We start from the raw sequence: 20,403 nt of genomic DNA, 5'->3' as shown, positions 1-20,403 counted from the left end.
ACATACAGATAGTTGAAGCACACATCACCTTCTAGATTTTGTACAATGCGAAATTAATAAAATCGTCAGGTGAGAATATAGAACATGAGGTACATGACTCACCTGTGTCTGTTGCCTAACCAATAGCTGGCCCAGGTTGATTTCTGCAAGACAACTTTACAGCAAAGTAGATAAGAGATATAAATTTATCATCAGTTAAAAAAATTTCTTAAGAGCAAGGACCACTGGTATCATTTGTGGACTTCCATGGTATTCGAGCAAATCAAACAGAACTTTGTGACAGAAACTAAAGTTCTTAACCAACATATAATGCCAAAAATATTAGTACACCAATTGATCATCAGAACTTAAACAAATGTATATATATAATACTAGAAAGAAATAATCGCAAAAATCAGATAATGGGATTTTGAAACAGATGAAATGTTCACATTGGCTTTTACCAATGTGACAATATTTTCAGATTTTTATACAATGCAGCGATAAGAAATTCAATAAAGTTAAATCTCTCAACTGAAATGAATTTCAGAGGAGCAGAATCAACTTGATATGAACTCTGTACATCTCCAATAATTGGAAATGAATTTACACAATTTCGGTTTAGCAAAAGTAAATGACTCGTGTCTTGAAAGCAGTCTCAGTCCTCTGTATCAGTATTATTATCATCACCGGGAGGCATCTGTCTGGTCTCTGCTAGTGAAAGTCTCCTGGCCTTTGTTGATCCGGCTTCAACAAGTCCTTCTGAAGAAAAATTTAATTGAGCTGTTCCAGAAGATGACCCCAATAAACGTAGAACAGGGGCATCGGGGGAAGACGATGCAGATAGATTATACGTAAAGATTCCCATTGGGTGGTCAAACTTGCAACTTGGACCAAACTTGCAAATACCATAGCGAGAATAGAAGATGCATAAAGGTTCACCCTGTTGAAAATCAAATAAAGTGTTCATCATGAACCAAATAACCCAAAGATCTTACTGTTAGAAAACTACATTGCAAGCAAATAACCCAAAGATCCTACTGTTAGAAAACTACATTGCAAGCAAATAACCCAAAGATCTTACTGTTAGAAAACGACATTGCAAGCAAATAAAGTAAGAAATTAAAATATCATAAACCACCCAACTATTCAATTAAAAAAAATGAATAAAAATCAAGAAATGTCCATGCAAGTTCCAAAGCTAGTCTGAAAGAAATTACAATGAACATGGGAATAACAATTCACTCTCACATTCAAGCACACAGTTTGATGGTGAAAAAAAACAAAAAACTAACTAACCGGGCGTAAAGGAAGGCCCATTGGACTCAAAACACAGTCTGGCGCAGGAATTAGTCTCTCTCTAGGATGATGGAATTTACAAACTGCACCAAACTTACAATCCCCTGTCTTCATGTAAAACTGGCACTCAGGTTGGCCAGGTCTCTCAGGGAAAACATTTTCCCTCGGTAAGGCATAGAACCCAACAGGTACAGAGCCAGAACGATAAGGCGAATACGTCCCTTGAGATCCTGTATTTGCCTGATCACTTTGACGTGAAGTTCCATACATTTGACTGTTACCTGCTGCAGGCTGGTTATCTGGAGATGAAACTGAACCCAGCTGACCCTGAAAAAATGACCAAGTATGTCGACACTCTTCAGTACCCACTAGTTACATAAATATGCTATAATCAACAAAAATTGAAAAAGTAAAAACACCCGGGCACACTATGGCCGAAGACACTGTATGATTAACTACATAAATTGAAGTAGTACAAAGATAGCTCTGATATTACTCGTAATCATAAAAAACGGAATTTCAAGACTTATTCGTGATTGCTTTATGCCCACATTAATTTATAGTCTAAAGGCAGGATCCTAAAACCAACCTGCCAAATGAGGCCCTAATCCTAACCAAGCAAAAAACTATGCATCAACGCATATTGGAAAAAAAAGAATGAACTAAAGCTTACACTATATGTATTCCAGCCTGGAACTGATACCATTCCCTGAGGTACAATCAGAGGTGCATAACTTGATGAGCCTTGCCAGCGTGGACTTGGAATAAAAGATGCTCTTGACCAGTTTGTGATTCCTCCAAGATATGACTGCTGACCAGGAGTGGTTGGAGATTGAACAGTAGGATAAACAGGGGAACCACGCATTGAAACCATCATATTAGTAGGCGAGGGGTGATGGAATTTACATGTGCTTCCAAACTTGCATTGTCCGGTTCTTAAATAATATGCACACTCAGTCTCATTCTGCAAGAAAGAAAGGAAGGCGGGACAAGAAACGGACAAGAAAAAGGAATAATTTATTCAATCAACATAAGAAGCGAACTTGAAAAGCAATGGTCATGGTTAGATATATGATAAATATTTGCAGGTATAGAACAAGCCTGAAACAATAAAATTTCTTCCCCTCAAAAGAATTTACTTTTAATTAACTCAAACTATATTTTGTTTAATTTATCCAGGTTAAGTGAGGTTTTTTTTATTGCATCTTTCTTCTCTTGCAGGTTTTAGTATATTAAAATTTCCAGTAGATCCATATACAACTCATGTCCCTATCTCAGTATTTTGCTAGAAAGCAATGAAGCAAACCTTTTAGTTTGCATCAACCAGAAAGGAAAAGCAAACATAACGATAGCAGAATGCTTTGGAAACCAAATAAACACTTGCATCGATACTAAAATAAATGGGAGGAAATATCGAATTCGAACCGGACGAAGTGGATAGCCTAACATATTTAAGGAAACTCTTCCAGCAATTCCTGCTTTGTCTCTAGGATGATGAAATTTGCATGTTGCTCCAAACTTGCAGGTTCCCGTCTTCAAAAAATACTGCTGGGCAGAAAAACAAACTTATTAATCTATCCACCAAATTAAAAAAAAAAAAAAAACTGGGGAAAAAAAAGATATGATGACATTGGGAATTAAAGAAAATGCACAACTATGTATTGAGGAAAACCTATGCAGTGCATTCAGCTAAAAATAAGGTAAGTACAGCTTATACCTTACTTTCAAGCTTTAGGAAAACAGAAAGTGAAAAAAGATACAGTACACTTAGCATCCAATGACCCAATTTAGATTCATGATACAATTCGGTTTCCATACAAATCCTAATGTCTTACAAATGTGGTATATATCCCTTAATAATAAAAATAAAAAATCCTTGCATTAAGCATTACTGCAAACTTTATATTTCCCACCCGCTTGCATGCAACCATCTTTTTATCATATCATACCTACCGTCCTGTTCATGTATGACTACAGTAAGCTTATTAGCTTAAATACTTTCATTTCGTCTCTTTCATAGAATCTTGATTAATTGCAAAGGAAACTTGACAAAATAATCTTAGACACATATAGCGTCCAGCACGCCTAAGAACCACTCGTAATGTCGCAAAACAAATATTTAAAACAAGTTACTGAGCAAAATTATGAAGAGAAAAAAAACAATTATACATGCCTGACACTCAGCTTGTCCAACTCTTTCTGGGAACTCGCCCTTCATCCTTGCAGTGGCAATAGCCTGGAAATCGGCAGAATAATCTAATTGCTTGTTTGTGATGCAATCAAGGTGAAAAAAAAAAATACCAAGCATGATTGCATAACTTGAGTTTGTAAATACTAATGTGCACACAAAATTATGTTATGTTGTTGTTTTGTGTATGCATCAATATTATTACCAAATCCTAACATAACTAACTCTTTAGTTTATTAGAACTTGTTAAGACAAGCTAAAGCTATACCAACTTCCTGTTTGGGGGATGATTAAAGCGACAAGTTGCGCCAAATCTACAAAGACCTGTTCTGATGTAGTAAGAACAATCTTGCTCTCCAGGACGCTCGGGATATGTCCCAGATTCCATTGTTTCACTTGATCTCAAATTCATTTGCCACATTGCATCTGAAATAACATTAGATAGGTAAGTTCAAGACATACAACAACAAAAAAAGGAAAGAAAACTGCCAAGTACAGAGCTACTTTAAACAAACGCAGTTCTTCCACAATCATTATAGCTTGCAAACTAATTACCTATAAGCACCTCGAAAAACAAATAAATTATCATCTAAAGGCAGTAAAATTTTCCACTTACTCATCCAAAATGCTTCGAAAATGTACTTATAAACTCCTAAATGACATCAGACACATGCTTTTGTACGTGGAAAAATCAGAAAATCAAAGCATGTGATGGAAAAACATTGGAACTTAGGAACATGTTCAAGTAAGAAGTACATGAATTCATTAACAAAATAACCGAAACAGAACACAATTGATTGCACATTATTGCAACAAGTGCTTCTCAATTCAAAACCCGATAATTCGATTCCCATAATTTATCCAACAAATTAAAAAAAAAAAAAAAACCATTTTTCTATATTTTACTCAATAGTTTAGCTAAAATACACATCAAATAATCGCCAAAATATTAATACCCTTTTCGCGATCATGTTATGTTACGAATAAAATAAAAAAATTGAAAGGAATTTTTTTTTTGTGCATTTGACATTTTGCTGAAAACAAATTCAATTTAGTTTTTATTTGCAAATTATGTTGTAAAATGAGTAAAAAAAAACCAACATATTCAGAGACAGAAAACAAGAAAATACATTTAAAAAACTATAAATTATTAAAATATTAAATAAAAAAACGTCAGAGTGTCGGTAACAAAACAACAAACGGAAAAAAAAAATCAGCTTAATTGGATCAAAACCAATAAGTAATGGAATTTCAATGTACTGGTCTCGAAATTTGAGAACAAGGAAAGAACAATTGATCAAAACGAAAATAGAGAGAATGGAGAGGGGTAAAATGGACCATTCACATGGGGAAGAGACTGGAGAGAACCGTCATTCATTAGTTTCTGTTGATTGAACTTAGAACAATGACAACAACAAGAAAAACAGACAGAAAATAAAAAATATATATATAATTATAATAAAACAGAACCTTCGCTAAACGATGGTGACAACGAGGGAGCAGCCTCGGTCACGGGCGCGAGATGAGACATCGGGATTATTCCACCATCGAATTCCATACATCCATCGTCACCGGTCCGTCAGTGTAGCGAAGCCACCGGAATTCCCATTCTCGACTCCGACGGCCTCTTCTCCGGGATTAAAATCAAAAACCGACGATCAAAGCCGAGAGAGAGAGAGCTAAATCAGAGGAAAAAAATAAAGAAAAAAAACTCTTTGTGTGTGTATTTTTTCTTAGAGAGAGAAAGTGCGTTTCTTTTTTCTCTCTTTTTGATGGAGAGAGAAAGTGAAATGAGGAGAGAGAGGGAGAGCGGTGTGTTCTCCCCTCCACAAACGAGGAGAGGGAATAAAAACCAACCAAAAAACGATTTAACCAAACCCAAAACAAAGCGAGCGAGAACACACATACACAGACAGCCTCAGCCTCAGCCACAGCTCAGCTCAGCCTTAGACTTACTTAGACTTCAGACTCAGACCCGAACCCCTCTATCTCTCTCTCTCTCGCGTTTTGGTTTGGGTTTGCTTTTTTTTTTCTCTTCACCCGCGTTTTGGAACTAAACTAACGACGTCGTTTCGCTTTCGTAATCTACACCCACTCGCGGGACTCGTTTGCTTTCTTTTGCGCACTCGCTCTCTCATTCGTGCACGGTCTGATTTTTAGCCTTTGTTTATTTGTTCTTTTGCTTTTAAGTGTGACGTCATCGCGAATAGAATTTTTGGGACTGGACACGTGGTCGATGAACGCCGCGCGTGTTTTTTAATTGCTTTTGGGTTGCGAGTGTGGTTCGATTGAAACTGGTTACCAGAAGCTCGGACCGCTTCTTTCCTTATAACTGCTTTTAGTATTACCAGGTCTTTTTTTTTTATATTTTCCACTAACTACCATTCCTTCTTTTTTTTTTCCTTTTTTTTTTTCTCTTATATATAAGTACGATTTTATTAATTATAATTGGATTCTATTTGACATTAATTATAGATAAGGTGGCTCTTTTACCAAAATTTTAATTTTCCATCCGTGATTTTAATATAATTAATGACAAAAAAATGCCATAATTGAGACAATAATATTAAATAAATGTAATAAATGATTTAACTAAACTTTCTAATAACACCCCTCAATTAATACAATCGCATACTTAGAACAAAAAATTATCCATTTTTTTGAAGAGTGTCACCGATCAATGTATGTCATACAGCCAATAAGATTGTTGGTGAATTGTTATTGTATATTTTTTTTGGAGTGTTTGTTTTGAGTAGTTGAGTTGCTTTAGAAAGTGTAGAAAGAATTAAGATGAAGATAATATTAAACTTTTATGTACAAAAATGTTCACTTTATCCTTAAAATACATGTGGAGTTCACACAAATTATTAACTTTACCCCCTTAAAATTTGAACCAAATATAAGAATGTATTTAAATTATAATTTCCACTTCTACTTTACCCCATACCAAGGTGAGTGATAAATTTGTATAATTAGAAAAAAAATATTATTTTTCTTCAAAATGTTTATTCTTGTAGAATGTATGATATTATAAACTTTTTTGACATAAAAAAATATATATTGTCCTAGCTCTCTTACTAATGGATATATATATTTAAAATTTTAATAAATTTGTTGAATTGAAACTCTTTTTTCTCTACATTTAATTTAAATTTATCAATAATGTTTCAAAGAAGAAAAGTAATTCTAAAAATGCTTCACTTATTTTTATTATTATTATTTTGTAAAGAATGGTCAATTTAGAATTAAATAAAGGGCAAAGGGATAATAAAATAAATGTCGCAATACACTTTTATTATAGATTTTAATATTTTTTTTCTCCCAAAATTGGATTGGATATAATGGATGTAGATGTCAATAGAAGTATAATTTATTTTTAATTTTTCTCCCAAAATAGGATTGGATGATTGTCCACCATTATATTAGTAGCCAATAGGTAACGTTTCACTAATCTCAAAATAACTTTAATTGGGAGGAAGAAAAATAAACCCAATCTATGATTGAGAGGTCCCCATGTTATATATGTTATATAGTTTTTCCACCAAATATATGTGTGTTTGGTGAGATTTTTATAAATATCAGGGATTCACTTGACCACTTCAAATTTTGAACTCTTCTCTTCCAAATTTCCAATAATTGGTCAACTTGGGCTAAATTAACCATAAGAGAAAGAAAAAAATGGGGAATTCAATAGTTTTTCAACTATCGATCTTTGTTATGGAATAACTTAAAGAAAAATTAAGGAAAAAAAATAGTGTATTAAACAAAAATGTAAGTTTCCCACTTTATGCATGCACTACATGTTCATTTAATATATTGTACTTTAGCTTTAGATTTTGTTTTAAACAAAAAATCATCTCATTATAAACTTTATTTTATTTAATAAGATTAGATTTGACGTATTATAATCTTAATATTATGTATTTAGACTTCTAATTACTAATAACTATTCGATCAATTTAACTATTAATTTGATAGCGCATAGGACAAACAAAATGTATTCTTTTACGAGACAAAATGTGATCTCAATTGTATTTTTGTTAGAGAAAATATCCTATATGGAAAGCGTGTGGTATATTAAATAATTTATAAGAGCATGTGTTACTTCACTCATCACCAATTGGTTTTGAGATGGAACATCATGATTTTAATCATGCACATCATTCTACTTCTAGATCACTTTTCAACATTCTAACTTAGTATTATGAGTCAAAGAAAACTTTAACGAATAAACACGATTCAAATCCAAAACTGATCCAAAAAGAGAGCCAAAGAGTCACTTACGATAGCCGCTCAAGATTGGTGAGCAAAAATAGCCACCATCTTGAGAAGGATGTTAGAGACAATATTACAAATGGAAAATATGTGTATATATTCAACAATTTATAAGAGCAAGGATTACTCCATTTTGATTTTGAAATAAATTTAATATTTTTTACCATGCACATCATTTTACTTCTAGAACATTTTAAACATTCAAAAAAATTTTACCCCATATCTATAGTAGCATTATCAATATAATATGTTTGGATTTATTTTTTATTTCCTTTGAACGATAAATATTAGCTATGTAAGGGGCATTATATGCTTTAATAGTTGTCCTAAAGAATAAATTATAGTGAGATAATTAATATGTTTCTTTTTTACAAATTTAATATGTATCTAGTTTCATATTTTTTTATAGTTTTTTTATTTAATTATGTATTTTTTAAATTACTGATAACATCAATAATTAAATTATTCGGACAACTCAAAGTCTAGCAAAATTTGTTTTTATCACAAAACGGACATCATGTATTAAAATATTAACTTATGGTATATATATTAATAATGATGTTTGCACATAGTTTAGCAAACTTTGTATTTTCTTTATTTTAACAAATTTGGTTGGAGGTAATACCCTCACCCATCTTAAATGATGAAAAAAATAATAATAATAATGAAAATGTTGTTTTAACTAACAAAAAAAAATGTTGACATTAATACTTAAAATCAATACAATATATAGTAGTTATCATTCTAACTAATAATTTGATTACACAAGCGTGTAATGAGTATTAAATAATTAAGAAGCTTATACGATACCACAACAACACTTTTAAAATATGTTACACTACTTCTATATTATATTTATTTGTGGTCATTATTAATTATTAAATGAGTAAAAAAAATGTTGAAATTTCAAGTGTGAGTTCAATAGAAGGGAGAATATATATATATATAACTTAAAAAGGTCACATTAATATACAATTCATAACCTTTTTCAATTCTCACTGAAGAAGTCACACTTAAATAAAAAGTTTTGTGCCCATAGAATTATAATATGATATTTGCAAGTCAACTATAGCTTTACAAGTATAACATCTCCAATTTCTAGAACAAAAGAAAAAAGGTAAACTTTTAAATAATTATAACACCAAAAAATGAAGTTATTTTGATAATTAAAAAAAATATTAGCACCATAAAATTATTAAAAAAATATTAACACCCTAAAATTATTAAAAATTAAAATAAAATACTTTTTTAAAAAATTATGCAATGTATCGTTCTTTGATTTTCTTTTCTATTTCATATTCTTAAAGAAAATACAAATAAATAATATATTTTTTAAACTTTGGGGAAAAATATAAAATTAAAAAAGTAAAAATACTAATTCAGACTTTATATTTTTTTTTTCTGAATATGCGATTTACACATGTGTTTTGTTAAATAACATTCAGACTTTATGTTTTTATAAAATGAATCAAAATAGCATCATAAATCTAATTTTGGTCAAAATATTTTTTAAATAAAAAAATATATAAAAGTAAAAAAATAAAACACTAAAAAATTATATAAATATCATTTATGAGAAAAGTATAAACTAAGTGGAAAAAAAATCAAAATTGGTACGAAATAATAATTAAAAAAGAATTAGGAATAAATAATTCAATAATATAGTTTAATCTTTTATATAAAAAAAATACGAATATCTTTTAGTGTAAATATCTTTACCCTTAAAAAAAAACATTTATTATTAGGTAGTGTCATTTTTTTTTCTTTTTCTTGCATCTACTCTTTTTTATTTAAATTATTGTTCCAATTTTTTATTTAAAAAATAAATAAAAAAAATTGGTGAAAGAGGAGCACGAGGATCCCATTGGGTGGAGGAAGAGGAACGTGTGAAGCTAAGTTGGCTTTACTTTTGGTGATCATGTAAAGGTGCCGCTTCCGCCCACTGTATACTTTTATTCTCTAAAGATAGATCAATCACAGCCCTACACGTGGACGAATCTTATTCGTCCTTATTTTCTCTCTTTTTTCTATGCCATGTTTCGCACGTGTGGTATTTTTATTATTATTAAATAAAGTTATCATTTTGGTTCTTACCATGGGTGAGTTGGGTTGGGTGGCGCAGAGTCATAGACATCTGAATTCAATGAAATAAAAAATAAATAATAAATAATAAAATTAAAAAGGTCAATTTCGTAGCAAAGAAAAAGACAAATTACAAAATTGAGAAATTAAGTAAGTTGGTGTGTGTGTGTGTGTGGAGACATTGATTTAATCGTTGGAATGATATGATATATACTAATTATACCCATACAAAAAGTTAGCATAAATACTTTATATATTTATGATATTTTTTTTGGTTTGACAACCAAATTCTCCAATTTTTAAAATAGTAGCTTTTTTTTTTGGTAAAATTGATATTTTTATGTATATTATACAATCTAAAAAAAATTAAATGATATGAATAACATTCAAAAGTCCTTTTATAAAATAAAAAAAAATCATTATGAATAAAAAAATTGCTACTAAAAAAATGTATATATCAGAGACTTAATTATCAAATGACATAAAATTTAAAGAATAATTATACTAAAATCCAAAAAAAAAAAAATCAAAATAAAATTGAAGATTGTTTGGATTCAAACAAACATTGAAAAATAACTCTTAAATATAGTATAATTTTATAGAATGTATAACTATTATAAATATACTAAAAAAATATTAAAAAAAAGTTACAAAATTTTTGGAATTTTTTTCTCTCACAAGTTTTTTTCTTGGGAAAATTCTACGTCCAAACAAGGTCTACTTGTTGAAAATTTATGATTAAGATGGATGGAATTTTGAAATTAATCTTCTCTTCACAATTGGATAAAAAAGAAAAATCAAAACTTGGAGAATTGAGAGAAACAAATAATGTGGTATATGATCCTATTATCTAGAAGTGGTAGTTGACTACCACAAAATTAAAGAAAATATATAAAGGGCACTATAGAGAATCGGGTTGGGGGACCAATGAGGAACACGACAAAAGCAAATCACTTCCAAATTAGGGCAATCCATCTACGAGAGTAGACTAACAACACAAATGGATTTAGTATATACATCCATTATGGTATTTACCAAAAACAAAACAAAAAAAGAGTTTTTTCTTTATCAATTTAATTCTTTATGTGAGATTCTTGAAATTTGTTTCTCAAATTGGTAAGATTTACATAGATTTATAGACAATGAAAAAGGTATTTCTAATTTTCATTTTTATTGGGGTAGTTTGAAGAGATATAATAAGGAAAAAGTGAGACTTTTCTTATTAAAAAGATATATATAATATAGGGTTGTATACGGATTGGTTTGGTACGATTTAAAATAATTTTGAAACCAAACCGCTTGTGTTTGTAAAAATGAAAAACCAAATCAAATCAAACTATAAATAAATGGTTTGGTGTGTGTTGGTTCGGTTATAACCATATAACAAAAATATTAAAATCTTAAAAAAAATTTATTATAAAATAATTAACTAAAATTTATATTTTAAAAAAATAATAATTTTAACTTTACTTTTAAGACCATAAAATGTCTACAAAAAGCTTAGTATGTTTGATAGAAAGATAAACATTTACTTTCTAAACAATGTGAGACTTTACAATTATTTTTTTCAATTTTGTAAACTTATGCATGTATTAAATACTACTGAAAACATGTTCTTAATAGTTAAATTGTTTGGCTTGGATGGTTGGATAGACTTTCAATTAAATTAAGGTTAAGAGTTCAAACTCTTGCATCCTCATTTTTTTTAAATTTAATTTTAAAAAAACTCATAGTCCGGTCTGGTTAAACCGAACCGTTAAAAACAATTTCATCACTCATAATTTTTTACGGTTTAGTGCGTTGCGGTTTGGGTGCCAAACCATAGTTTAATATAACATGGTCTTAAGGAGTAGTAGAGTACCTTGCATGTATAAAATTGACACTTTGTTTTATGATTATTTATCTTATTTTGATGTAAATAATGATGGAGCAAATTCCAATGGAATAATGGTCTACTATAGAAATATCAACTTTTACACTTACAAAATGACTTCTTATGTAGTAAAAATCATCATATTGATGAGTAAATATGAAAATGTGAAGTATGAGTTAAATTTTTAAGAATAAAAAAATCATTGAAATTATAATATAACTAAAATTATTGTGATAAAGGCAAATTAGGGTCGGAAGAAAAATAATAACGTTATAAGACATCTTAAGGTACTCAATATCATATCATGTGATATTTTGTACATGGTTGAAACTAAAATTGATTGGGTTCTAAGATATTATAATTTAATAAGTGGTGTTAAATACTACCTTCTATTATATATAACAAGTAACAGAGTTAAGAAGTTTACTGAAGGTTAGATATGAGGTTGACAAGAATTTAATTTGGGATGAAATTCGATCTATTTTCTACTATTATTTTCAGTTTTTATTTGACATTAAATAAATAGTTTAACTAATAACTAACATATAAAAGAGTTAGCTTGATTGTGAATTGGTTCTTTATCTTGCCTTAGAGATGTAGGTTTGAACTTTTTGGATTTACTATATCATTGCACCAAGTAGTTTTTTTTTTTATGATACATTAAGGTGGCGTTTGGTTGCAAAATAAAAATGAAATGGTAATTGTAATTATAATTGTAATAAGAATAGGAATAGGAATAGGAAAGGAATGGAATGAAATTTTAATTTTTTTTGTTTGGTAAAAACTGAATGAAGATTATTACATTTGGTATAGTATGAAATGAAATGGAATGAGATAAATATTATATTATTTTGACCAAAATATTTTTACTCTATTCTTATATATGATTTTTTAATCAAATTATCATTATTTTTAAATGTTTCTTTTACCCTTATACATAAATTAAATAAATAAATAATATATTTTATAAATATTTTGTAAAATGAAGTACAATAAAATATCATTAGTACTTAATCAAATTTTTTATTTTATTAAAAAAATTTGTAAAATCTAATTTTATTTTAAATCTGATTAAGATATATATATTTTTGAATAAAAGTACAATAAAATATCACTAGTACTGTACATTTAAAAAAAAAAAAAGTGACAAACAATATTTTTTTTAAAGAAAGTAACAACAAAACATGCTCTTTCAAACAAAAAAAAACAACAACATAACATGCATTGAAAATTAAAAAAAAAAAAATTGATGCACCAAAAAAGACAAAACACATTTTCCATGACAATTCCATCCATTTTTTAATGGAATCTCAATTTTTATGTATGGATGAAGAACAATTGCAATGGAAAAGTAATTCCATTTTGAAAAAGTGAACCAAACATAAGAAAGCTTTCCATTTCCATTTCATTCCAATGAATTCCTATCAACTAAACACTACCTAAGTTTTGTATAAATAAATGGATTGAGAAAATAAATTTTGGTACATGATAAATCAAATATGAATTTTACATTGAACTTCACAAATCAATCACCCACTGTGGGCTTTTATATACTACTAAAGTGTAATTGGATGAAATTTTTAAAAAAAAAAAAATGGGTTTAAGACTAGACGAGTTATTTTATTATTGATATAAGATTTTGGGTTTATACATTTTTAGACTTTATGTTTTGTTTTATTATTTATTTGGACTATGTATTTTGACAAATTATTTTTTGGACCTTATATTTTATAAAATAGTTTAAATAGACTCATAAACCCGATTTTAATCAAAGTTTTTTAAACTAAAATCACAAATAATTAATCAAACTAACAACTCAGAACAAAAATACAGTAATTATGCCCAAGAACTGTAATGTTATACTAAATTTTTTGTTCATCAAAATCAAGTTTAGTGCATATTTGAACTATTTTACAAAATACAATATCCAAAATAATAATTTGTCAAAACACAGGGTCCAAACAGATAATGAAGTAAAACAATAGGTTTAAAAAAAGTATAAACAGATTTTTAACAAATAAACGTTAATAAAATCAAATACACATAATAATAAACTTATATATACATGTACATAATTTTTTTCCTCACTACGAGACATGAGTAGTTCCCTCCCAGCACATAACATGTTATGTCAGGTGTTCTTGAGTATTGAAAATGACTTAGAAACACTAAAATACTGATTTCATGATTTCGTAAGTGTAATTTGAAATGATGTGATATTAAACACTAAAATAAAAAATACAAATAAATTGTTATAGGGTTGTTTGGTAACACTTAAAAAAAATATTTAATTAATTAAAAATTTAAAAATTAAACATAAATGTGTTTGGTAATTCTATTTTTATTTATTATTATTTTAAATTTTAATTAAAATTTATTAAATTTTGAAAATGAAAATTTTTCACTTTCAATTTTTTTAAACAGTTTTCATTTTTCTCTTCTCTTCTTTAAATCAACACCTCATATTGTTAAACAAAAAAATAAAAATAAAAGTTATCAAATACGTTTATTGTTTTTTGTTTTTAAAAACAAAAATAATTACCAAACATATTTTTATTTTTTAAAAATAAAAAAACAAAAATAAAACAACATTTCTAATTTTGTGTTTAAAAAATTCAAAAACAAAATTTTTACCAAACGGCCCTTTGAAATTCAATCAATCCGATTGAAAAGTATTTTTGGTAAGATAAATCAGGATATTTAATGTCAACATCTTATATCATTCTGCTTATTTATTACATCCTTTCGTATTAAACTCACATTTGTAGGCATCATTTATGACTTGAATCCCAAATTATATTTGCATTCATTTCTCCATCGAAGCACTTGAGCAATTATTATTATCATATGGTTTGATACCGATAAAGATATATCATCAATTTATGCAATTCAATAGTAGAAAAAAATCTAGAATAATGTAGTGGCTTTATTCTTGCTAAAATAGCAACAATTTCCATCTATCTTTATCACTATTTATTAGGGTTGCCAAAAAACTCATAATCTTCGTTCCACTTGCCCAATTTATCAAAATCTATTTGTTTTGAAATCGCTTTTCCAAAAATCTGCTATTAGGATGGCAAGTTCAACCCAACTCGTCTAGTGGAGACAAATACAAGTTTAATTGAACTATAGTTGGCTGGTGGCAAGTCTAACCTATACCCACTCGCCTGCTAATTTATAAATAATAATAATTAATATTATAAACAAAAACCCTAAAAAACTCACTCTTGCTACTAGTCCAATAATTTATTTATGTATCAAGGTTTCAAAATATATATTGTTCATCAAACTTTTTTTCCTCGTTTATTTTGTCATGTGTGCCATTTATTGCTACTATTATTTGTCATTTTTTATATTCTATTATTTTACTTTTAATATTATTCACACATGAGATATACTTGTAAGTTTCATATGTCAAAGAATGAAGAATTCAAAAGAGAAATAAAAACATTATATTTGATTATTGCACTAAGACAAATTAACATGAAATAATTATAAAACAATATATTGCATGATAATAATTAAGTTGTAGTAAAATGTTTATCATTCTCTACATTAATGTTATACTACATAATTTTTTTTTTCTTACTGCAAATAATTTTGGGTTTTTTTTATTAGGGTACGAGATTATAAAATGATATACATAAATAATACCATACATTTTTATTATAATAATAATACAAAACATACTACAAAATTAAAAATACTAGTATTATATTAATTGCATACAAATAAAATTATTTTATAATTATGTTTTCTATAGTTTTTTTTTATTTCAATTATATAGGTACAATGCACAAAAATGATATTGTTAAAGTCAAAAGGTATGTATCTCCTTAAGTCCTAAATTGAGTATATGATATCTATTGGAAAAATTATATTTTTATATATAATAAATAGCCAATTTAGGCTAATGTGTGAATGAAAAATTGATGCCTTAAATGTGGTCCATTGATAGCTGCTAATAAATGGAGATTTTGTCAAGGATGTAATCACCGTAATATTGGTGAATATCTAATTGATATAAAAAATTATGGTAAAGATTGTGATTGATCAATATCACTAATTTTGTGGGATTTTTGGCATTAATTCCCTTGTGTCCACACTTGATATTCCACCCCATATGAAACCTATAAAAGGAGGCTTCACCTTTCATTCTAAAGACACCAAAAAATAGAGTCACTCACTAAAAGCTCTCTTGTCTTCTTCTTCTTGTTTTTCGTAAGTCTTAAGGTGATAGAGTGAATGTATTAATCCGAGTTCGCTGGAGTAGTGAAAGTGGTGTATTCCTCTACTCGTTAGTTGTTGTATCCTGGGAAGTGGTTGCTCACGTATTCTCTAACACCAATCAGGTAGAGGGGGCAAATTTGCTTTAAGGAAAGCGTGTTTTACGTGCCTCGGCTTTCTTTTAAATTACCAGTTTTATAATTTATTATTTTGTATTTATTTTTTATGTTCTTCAATTAATAATATATTATTATGTTTGTTAATTTTCTCCATTCTCTTTATTTAAATTCTAGCAATATCTCTCACATATCTTGTGCCTCTTAGACTTGTTTTTTGTGCTTGTTTGGAGGCTTATTTGTACATGTTTGTAAGCTTGTTTTTTGTGCCTATTTGTAGGCTGGATGAATTGGTAGTCAACACACAAGATTGACTATTATAAAACTGGTTGCTAGTGACTTCCTTCAATTCATTTTGGGGCAAAAGGAATTTTAGCTATCTTGATTGATTATTTTTAATTATTGGATGTAGTTGTTTTGTTACTTTATTACTCTCATTCTTACTAGACAAAATTATATGGGGTCTAACCAAAGAGTAGCCTTTATTAGACTCCTAAACTTAAAAACTAATTTTATTTCTAAAATTTGAATTGAGGGAAAACCAAATGATGGAACTTTGACTTGATTTCCTATATTTTAAATGATTTTATTTTTATTGTACTTTTAAGAAGTTACTTATATTTGTTAGTTTGTTTTGTAGGTTTACTTATCAACTTTTCAAGCATAAGTTCTAGTGAAACTAAAGCATAAGTTCTCAAGATTTGATATTCTTCTTCCTTTTGCGGCAGTTTCTTTGATTTTTATTCAATTGATTTTGGTTTAAAACAATAACTCAACCTATTAAATTATCTGGGTATACTCTTTGACTAGACAATGAGTTTTGTTGGCCAGGAAATCTCTTCCCCAATTTGTACGACCTATATTATGCATTCTGAATAAAATAAATTTATTCCCCACAAAAAAAAAATTCATAATAACTTACCTTATATATCCATATATTATGCCACAATAATCAAACAAAAAATTAAATAAACTATTACAACTAATATCACAAAACTAAATGACCCATGTTGACTACATGAACCAAAAGTATTCGCCCAAATTCAAAATTTGAATTTTTTAGCAAAAAATATTAACATGAACAATTGACTATCCCAAGGCAGCTAGAGTTACTTGTTAAACTTTTTCGATCAGACACAACTAAACAAAAATGAATATTCTGCTTAAAAAATTGTTTGCAATTTGTTGGAAATGATAATATTTGTGTAACTGGTCGTGCATATTGGTAAATAAACTAGGTTTCATCATTTTTCCCGACAAAGTATGTGTTCCTTTATTACTAAAGTCTTTTTTTTTTTAGTTTTTGTTGTTTGTCTATTTCTTAATATCTACGTTCATCATGCTTTTTGATTTTGTTGAAATCTGTGTATTATTGTAATGATTGTAAGTATGTACAAGTCTTCTCAAATAGAAATATGGATTTTAACTTTCATAAACAAAAACATTGAACGTAATGTAATTAAGAAATAAATAAAATCGTTTACTAGAAAACACTTGTAAACCGTTTTGTTAAAAATTTTGGAATGCAACATGAAAGTCAGAGCCCTTGAAAAAAGTTTATGAACGATTTTTTAAAATTAACATAATGAAATAAATAATTTGGTTAGGTTATACATAATGAATAAAATGACTATTTTGATTGTTAAAAAAAACAAAATAAAATGTTAACACATCTTAGGTAAACATAAAATGCTATTTTAGTGAAAATTCAACATACATTAAATAAAATCATATAATAATTTAATTGGGTTCGTTTAATTTATAATCCAGTTAGTTTAATGCACATATAACAATATAAAATAAATTAATTGGTTAAATTTGAAGCCTAAATTAAACTTGTTTGTATATTTTATTTACTATTAAAATAAACATGATGATTTAACCAAAGTAAGAAAATAATTGATTTGGTTTATTATATTAAATTGTATAAAACAAATAAACTTATTATGCATAGCTTAATTCACTAAAATTAAAGAATCACTTAAATAAACTAGTTGATTTTAATATATTTAATTCGAGTTAAACATACTTATGTGAAACTACTAATTTTCGTATATTTTGATAATAATTTATAAATATTCAATAAATTTGTATATACATACTCAACAGAAAGAGAAGGATTTAAAAAAAAAAATACATAAAAGTGTTAGAATGTGGAAAGTGATGCATGGTAAGAAGTATGAGGTTCCATCTCAAAACCAATTGGTGATGAGTGGAGTAACTCATACTCTTATAAATGGTATGATGATCCCACATACTTTCCATGTGGGATTCTATTCTCTAACATCCCCCCTCAAGATGGTGGCTATTTTTGCTCACCAATCTTGGACGGTTTGATCGCAAGTGGCTCGTTGGCTCTTTTGGCTCTTTTTGGCTCTCTTTTTTGGACCGGTTTTGGATTTGGATCGGACATACTCGTTAGAGTTTTCTTTGACTCTGATACCATGTTAGAATGTGGAAAGTGATGCATGGTAAGAAGTATGAGGTTCCATCTCAAAACCAATTGGTGATGAGTGGAGTAACTCATACTCTTATAAATGGTACGATGATCCCACATACTTTCCATGTGGGATTCTATTCTCTAACAAAAAGTATATTTTGATGTTTGAAATGTGAAAGATTTTTTGAAATGAGATGTTTAATATGTCTACCGAATATCAATGTAAGAATCATAATGCTATTGTGTCTTGTCAACTTACCTTATCAATCACTACTTTTTTTTTATATATAAAAAAACAGTTTTAATTTTGCAAAAAATCAAAATCATCATTAACTCACCATTAAACAAAATTCAAATAAAAATATATACTCTAATATTTATGTAATTGCAGGGTGAAATACGTTTTAAGATGTAATTAGACTATTATTGTATATCCCAAAGAGTAGTTTTCCCAATAATAGTACTATCATTGTGTATCCTATTATATTTAGTCAATAATTCACACAAACAATGTACTAATCAAAATTAAAATCTTGCACTTGTTTTAGCCTATAATATATACTATAGTTAATAAGAGTAATGCAATTCAATATAATGAAAAAAAAACGTAGAATAAATAAAAAAAATAAAGGGGTATTTTTTCATTAGTCACTACTAAATAAAACAAAAGAAGTTGGGTAGTGAATTGTGATGAAGAAAGAGTAGTGAGTTTTGCCCAATTGCTCCTTATATGGGCTTTAATGTTTCTTGTGCCGACACATTTTTCAAAACTATATTTAAATAAATAAATATCACACATTCACGACCACTAGTCAATAAAATAGGATTCAATTCCAAAAATAAAATAAAAGAAAATGTTTTCTTCTATTTATATAAAATATAGATAAATTTATAAATAAAATATATAAAAAATTAAATGAATTTGGTTACAGCTTGATGCACCTAAAAATCTCCCACTGCTACATCCATATTTTAAATTTTAGGTATTTCTATGGAAGGGACCTCAAAAGGAGTTTTATTGGTAGGCTTCTTTTGTGTTTCAACCCGTGAATAGTTTTTGGCGCGATTTTTTTTTATAACCATGTATATTGTAGCTATTTAGAGCATCCTGCAAATTTTCAGAAAATTCTGAATAATTTACAGTGCAAAAAACTAGTATAAAAACAGGTTATTGTACGCGTGACTAATTTTTTTATGCGCGTGGAAAATAGCATGATTGAACTTAGTTTTCGGTACTGTAAATTATTCGGAATTTTCTGAAAATTTGTAGGATGCTCTAAATAACTACAATATACATGATTATAAAAAAAAATCGCGCCGAAAACTATTCACGGATTGAGAACACAAAAACGTCCTACCGGTAAAGCTCTTTTTAAAGGCCCTACTAAAGAAATTTCCTAAATTTTATAACTTTATATAATATTTATGAAGCACTTATATTACATCAATTTGACTGATTGTTGAAACTGCATTTTTCTACTTTTTTTGTTTTTTTAATGAGAACTCAATTATGATAGTGTTGTGGCAATAATTTGTCTTTTTTATATCTAGATGTATGATCCAACGGTAGATGATGCTTTGTTACTGTTCTGGTGATGAAGATCGCCTTTGACTCGTCGGGATTACCTGTAAGAAAGACACTTTGATACTTAAGTCAGTAAAAAGTTCAATGCCTCTGTTTTTCCATGAATCTCGTATTTATAGAACAAAAAATATAAGGTAGTTAGTTAGTTCAAGCAAATCCGGAATTAGTAGAGAAAAGATAACCGAATTTCTCTCCAAAACATGCTGATTTTTAAATTATGTATTTGGAGGTCAGAGGCGCAGCCCACCTCTGATCCGTAGCTTCTGCCTTCGGAGCTTTTACAGGTCAAAACAATCTGTTTTGAATGTTCGGTAAATGAGGAAAGGACTTTGGACCGAA

At 28.3% G+C, this 20,403-nt stretch overlaps 1 protein-coding gene across 1 annotated transcript; it reads right to left on the bottom strand.

Moving 5' to 3' along the window:
* Positions 1–382: 382 nt before the first annotated feature.
* LOC133790536 (zinc finger CCCH domain-containing protein ZFN-like) lies at positions 383–5,474 on the bottom strand. The gene is made up of 7 exons (XM_062228198.1): positions 4,937–5,474; positions 3,735–3,892; positions 3,452–3,514; positions 2,704–2,823; positions 1,952–2,242; positions 1,279–1,605; positions 383–922 (listed from the first exon to the last, which is right to left on the bottom strand). The coding sequence occupies exons 1-7, from the start codon at positions 5,022–5,024 to the stop codon at positions 638–640; spliced, it is 1,332 nt and encodes a 443-aa protein (XP_062084182.1). The 5' UTR covers positions 5,025–5,474; the 3' UTR covers positions 383–637.
* Between the last annotated feature and the right edge of the window lie 14,929 nt (positions 5,475–20,403).

The sequence above is a fragment of the Humulus lupulus genome, chromosome 7 (genome assembly GCF_963169125.1).
Source record: "Humulus lupulus chromosome 7, drHumLupu1.1, whole genome shotgun sequence".
Lineage (NCBI taxonomy): Eukaryota > Viridiplantae > Streptophyta > Magnoliopsida > Rosales > Cannabaceae > Humulus > Humulus lupulus.
Note: the sequence above shows the minus strand (reverse complement) of the source record. Positions and strands in the feature narration are given on the sequence as shown.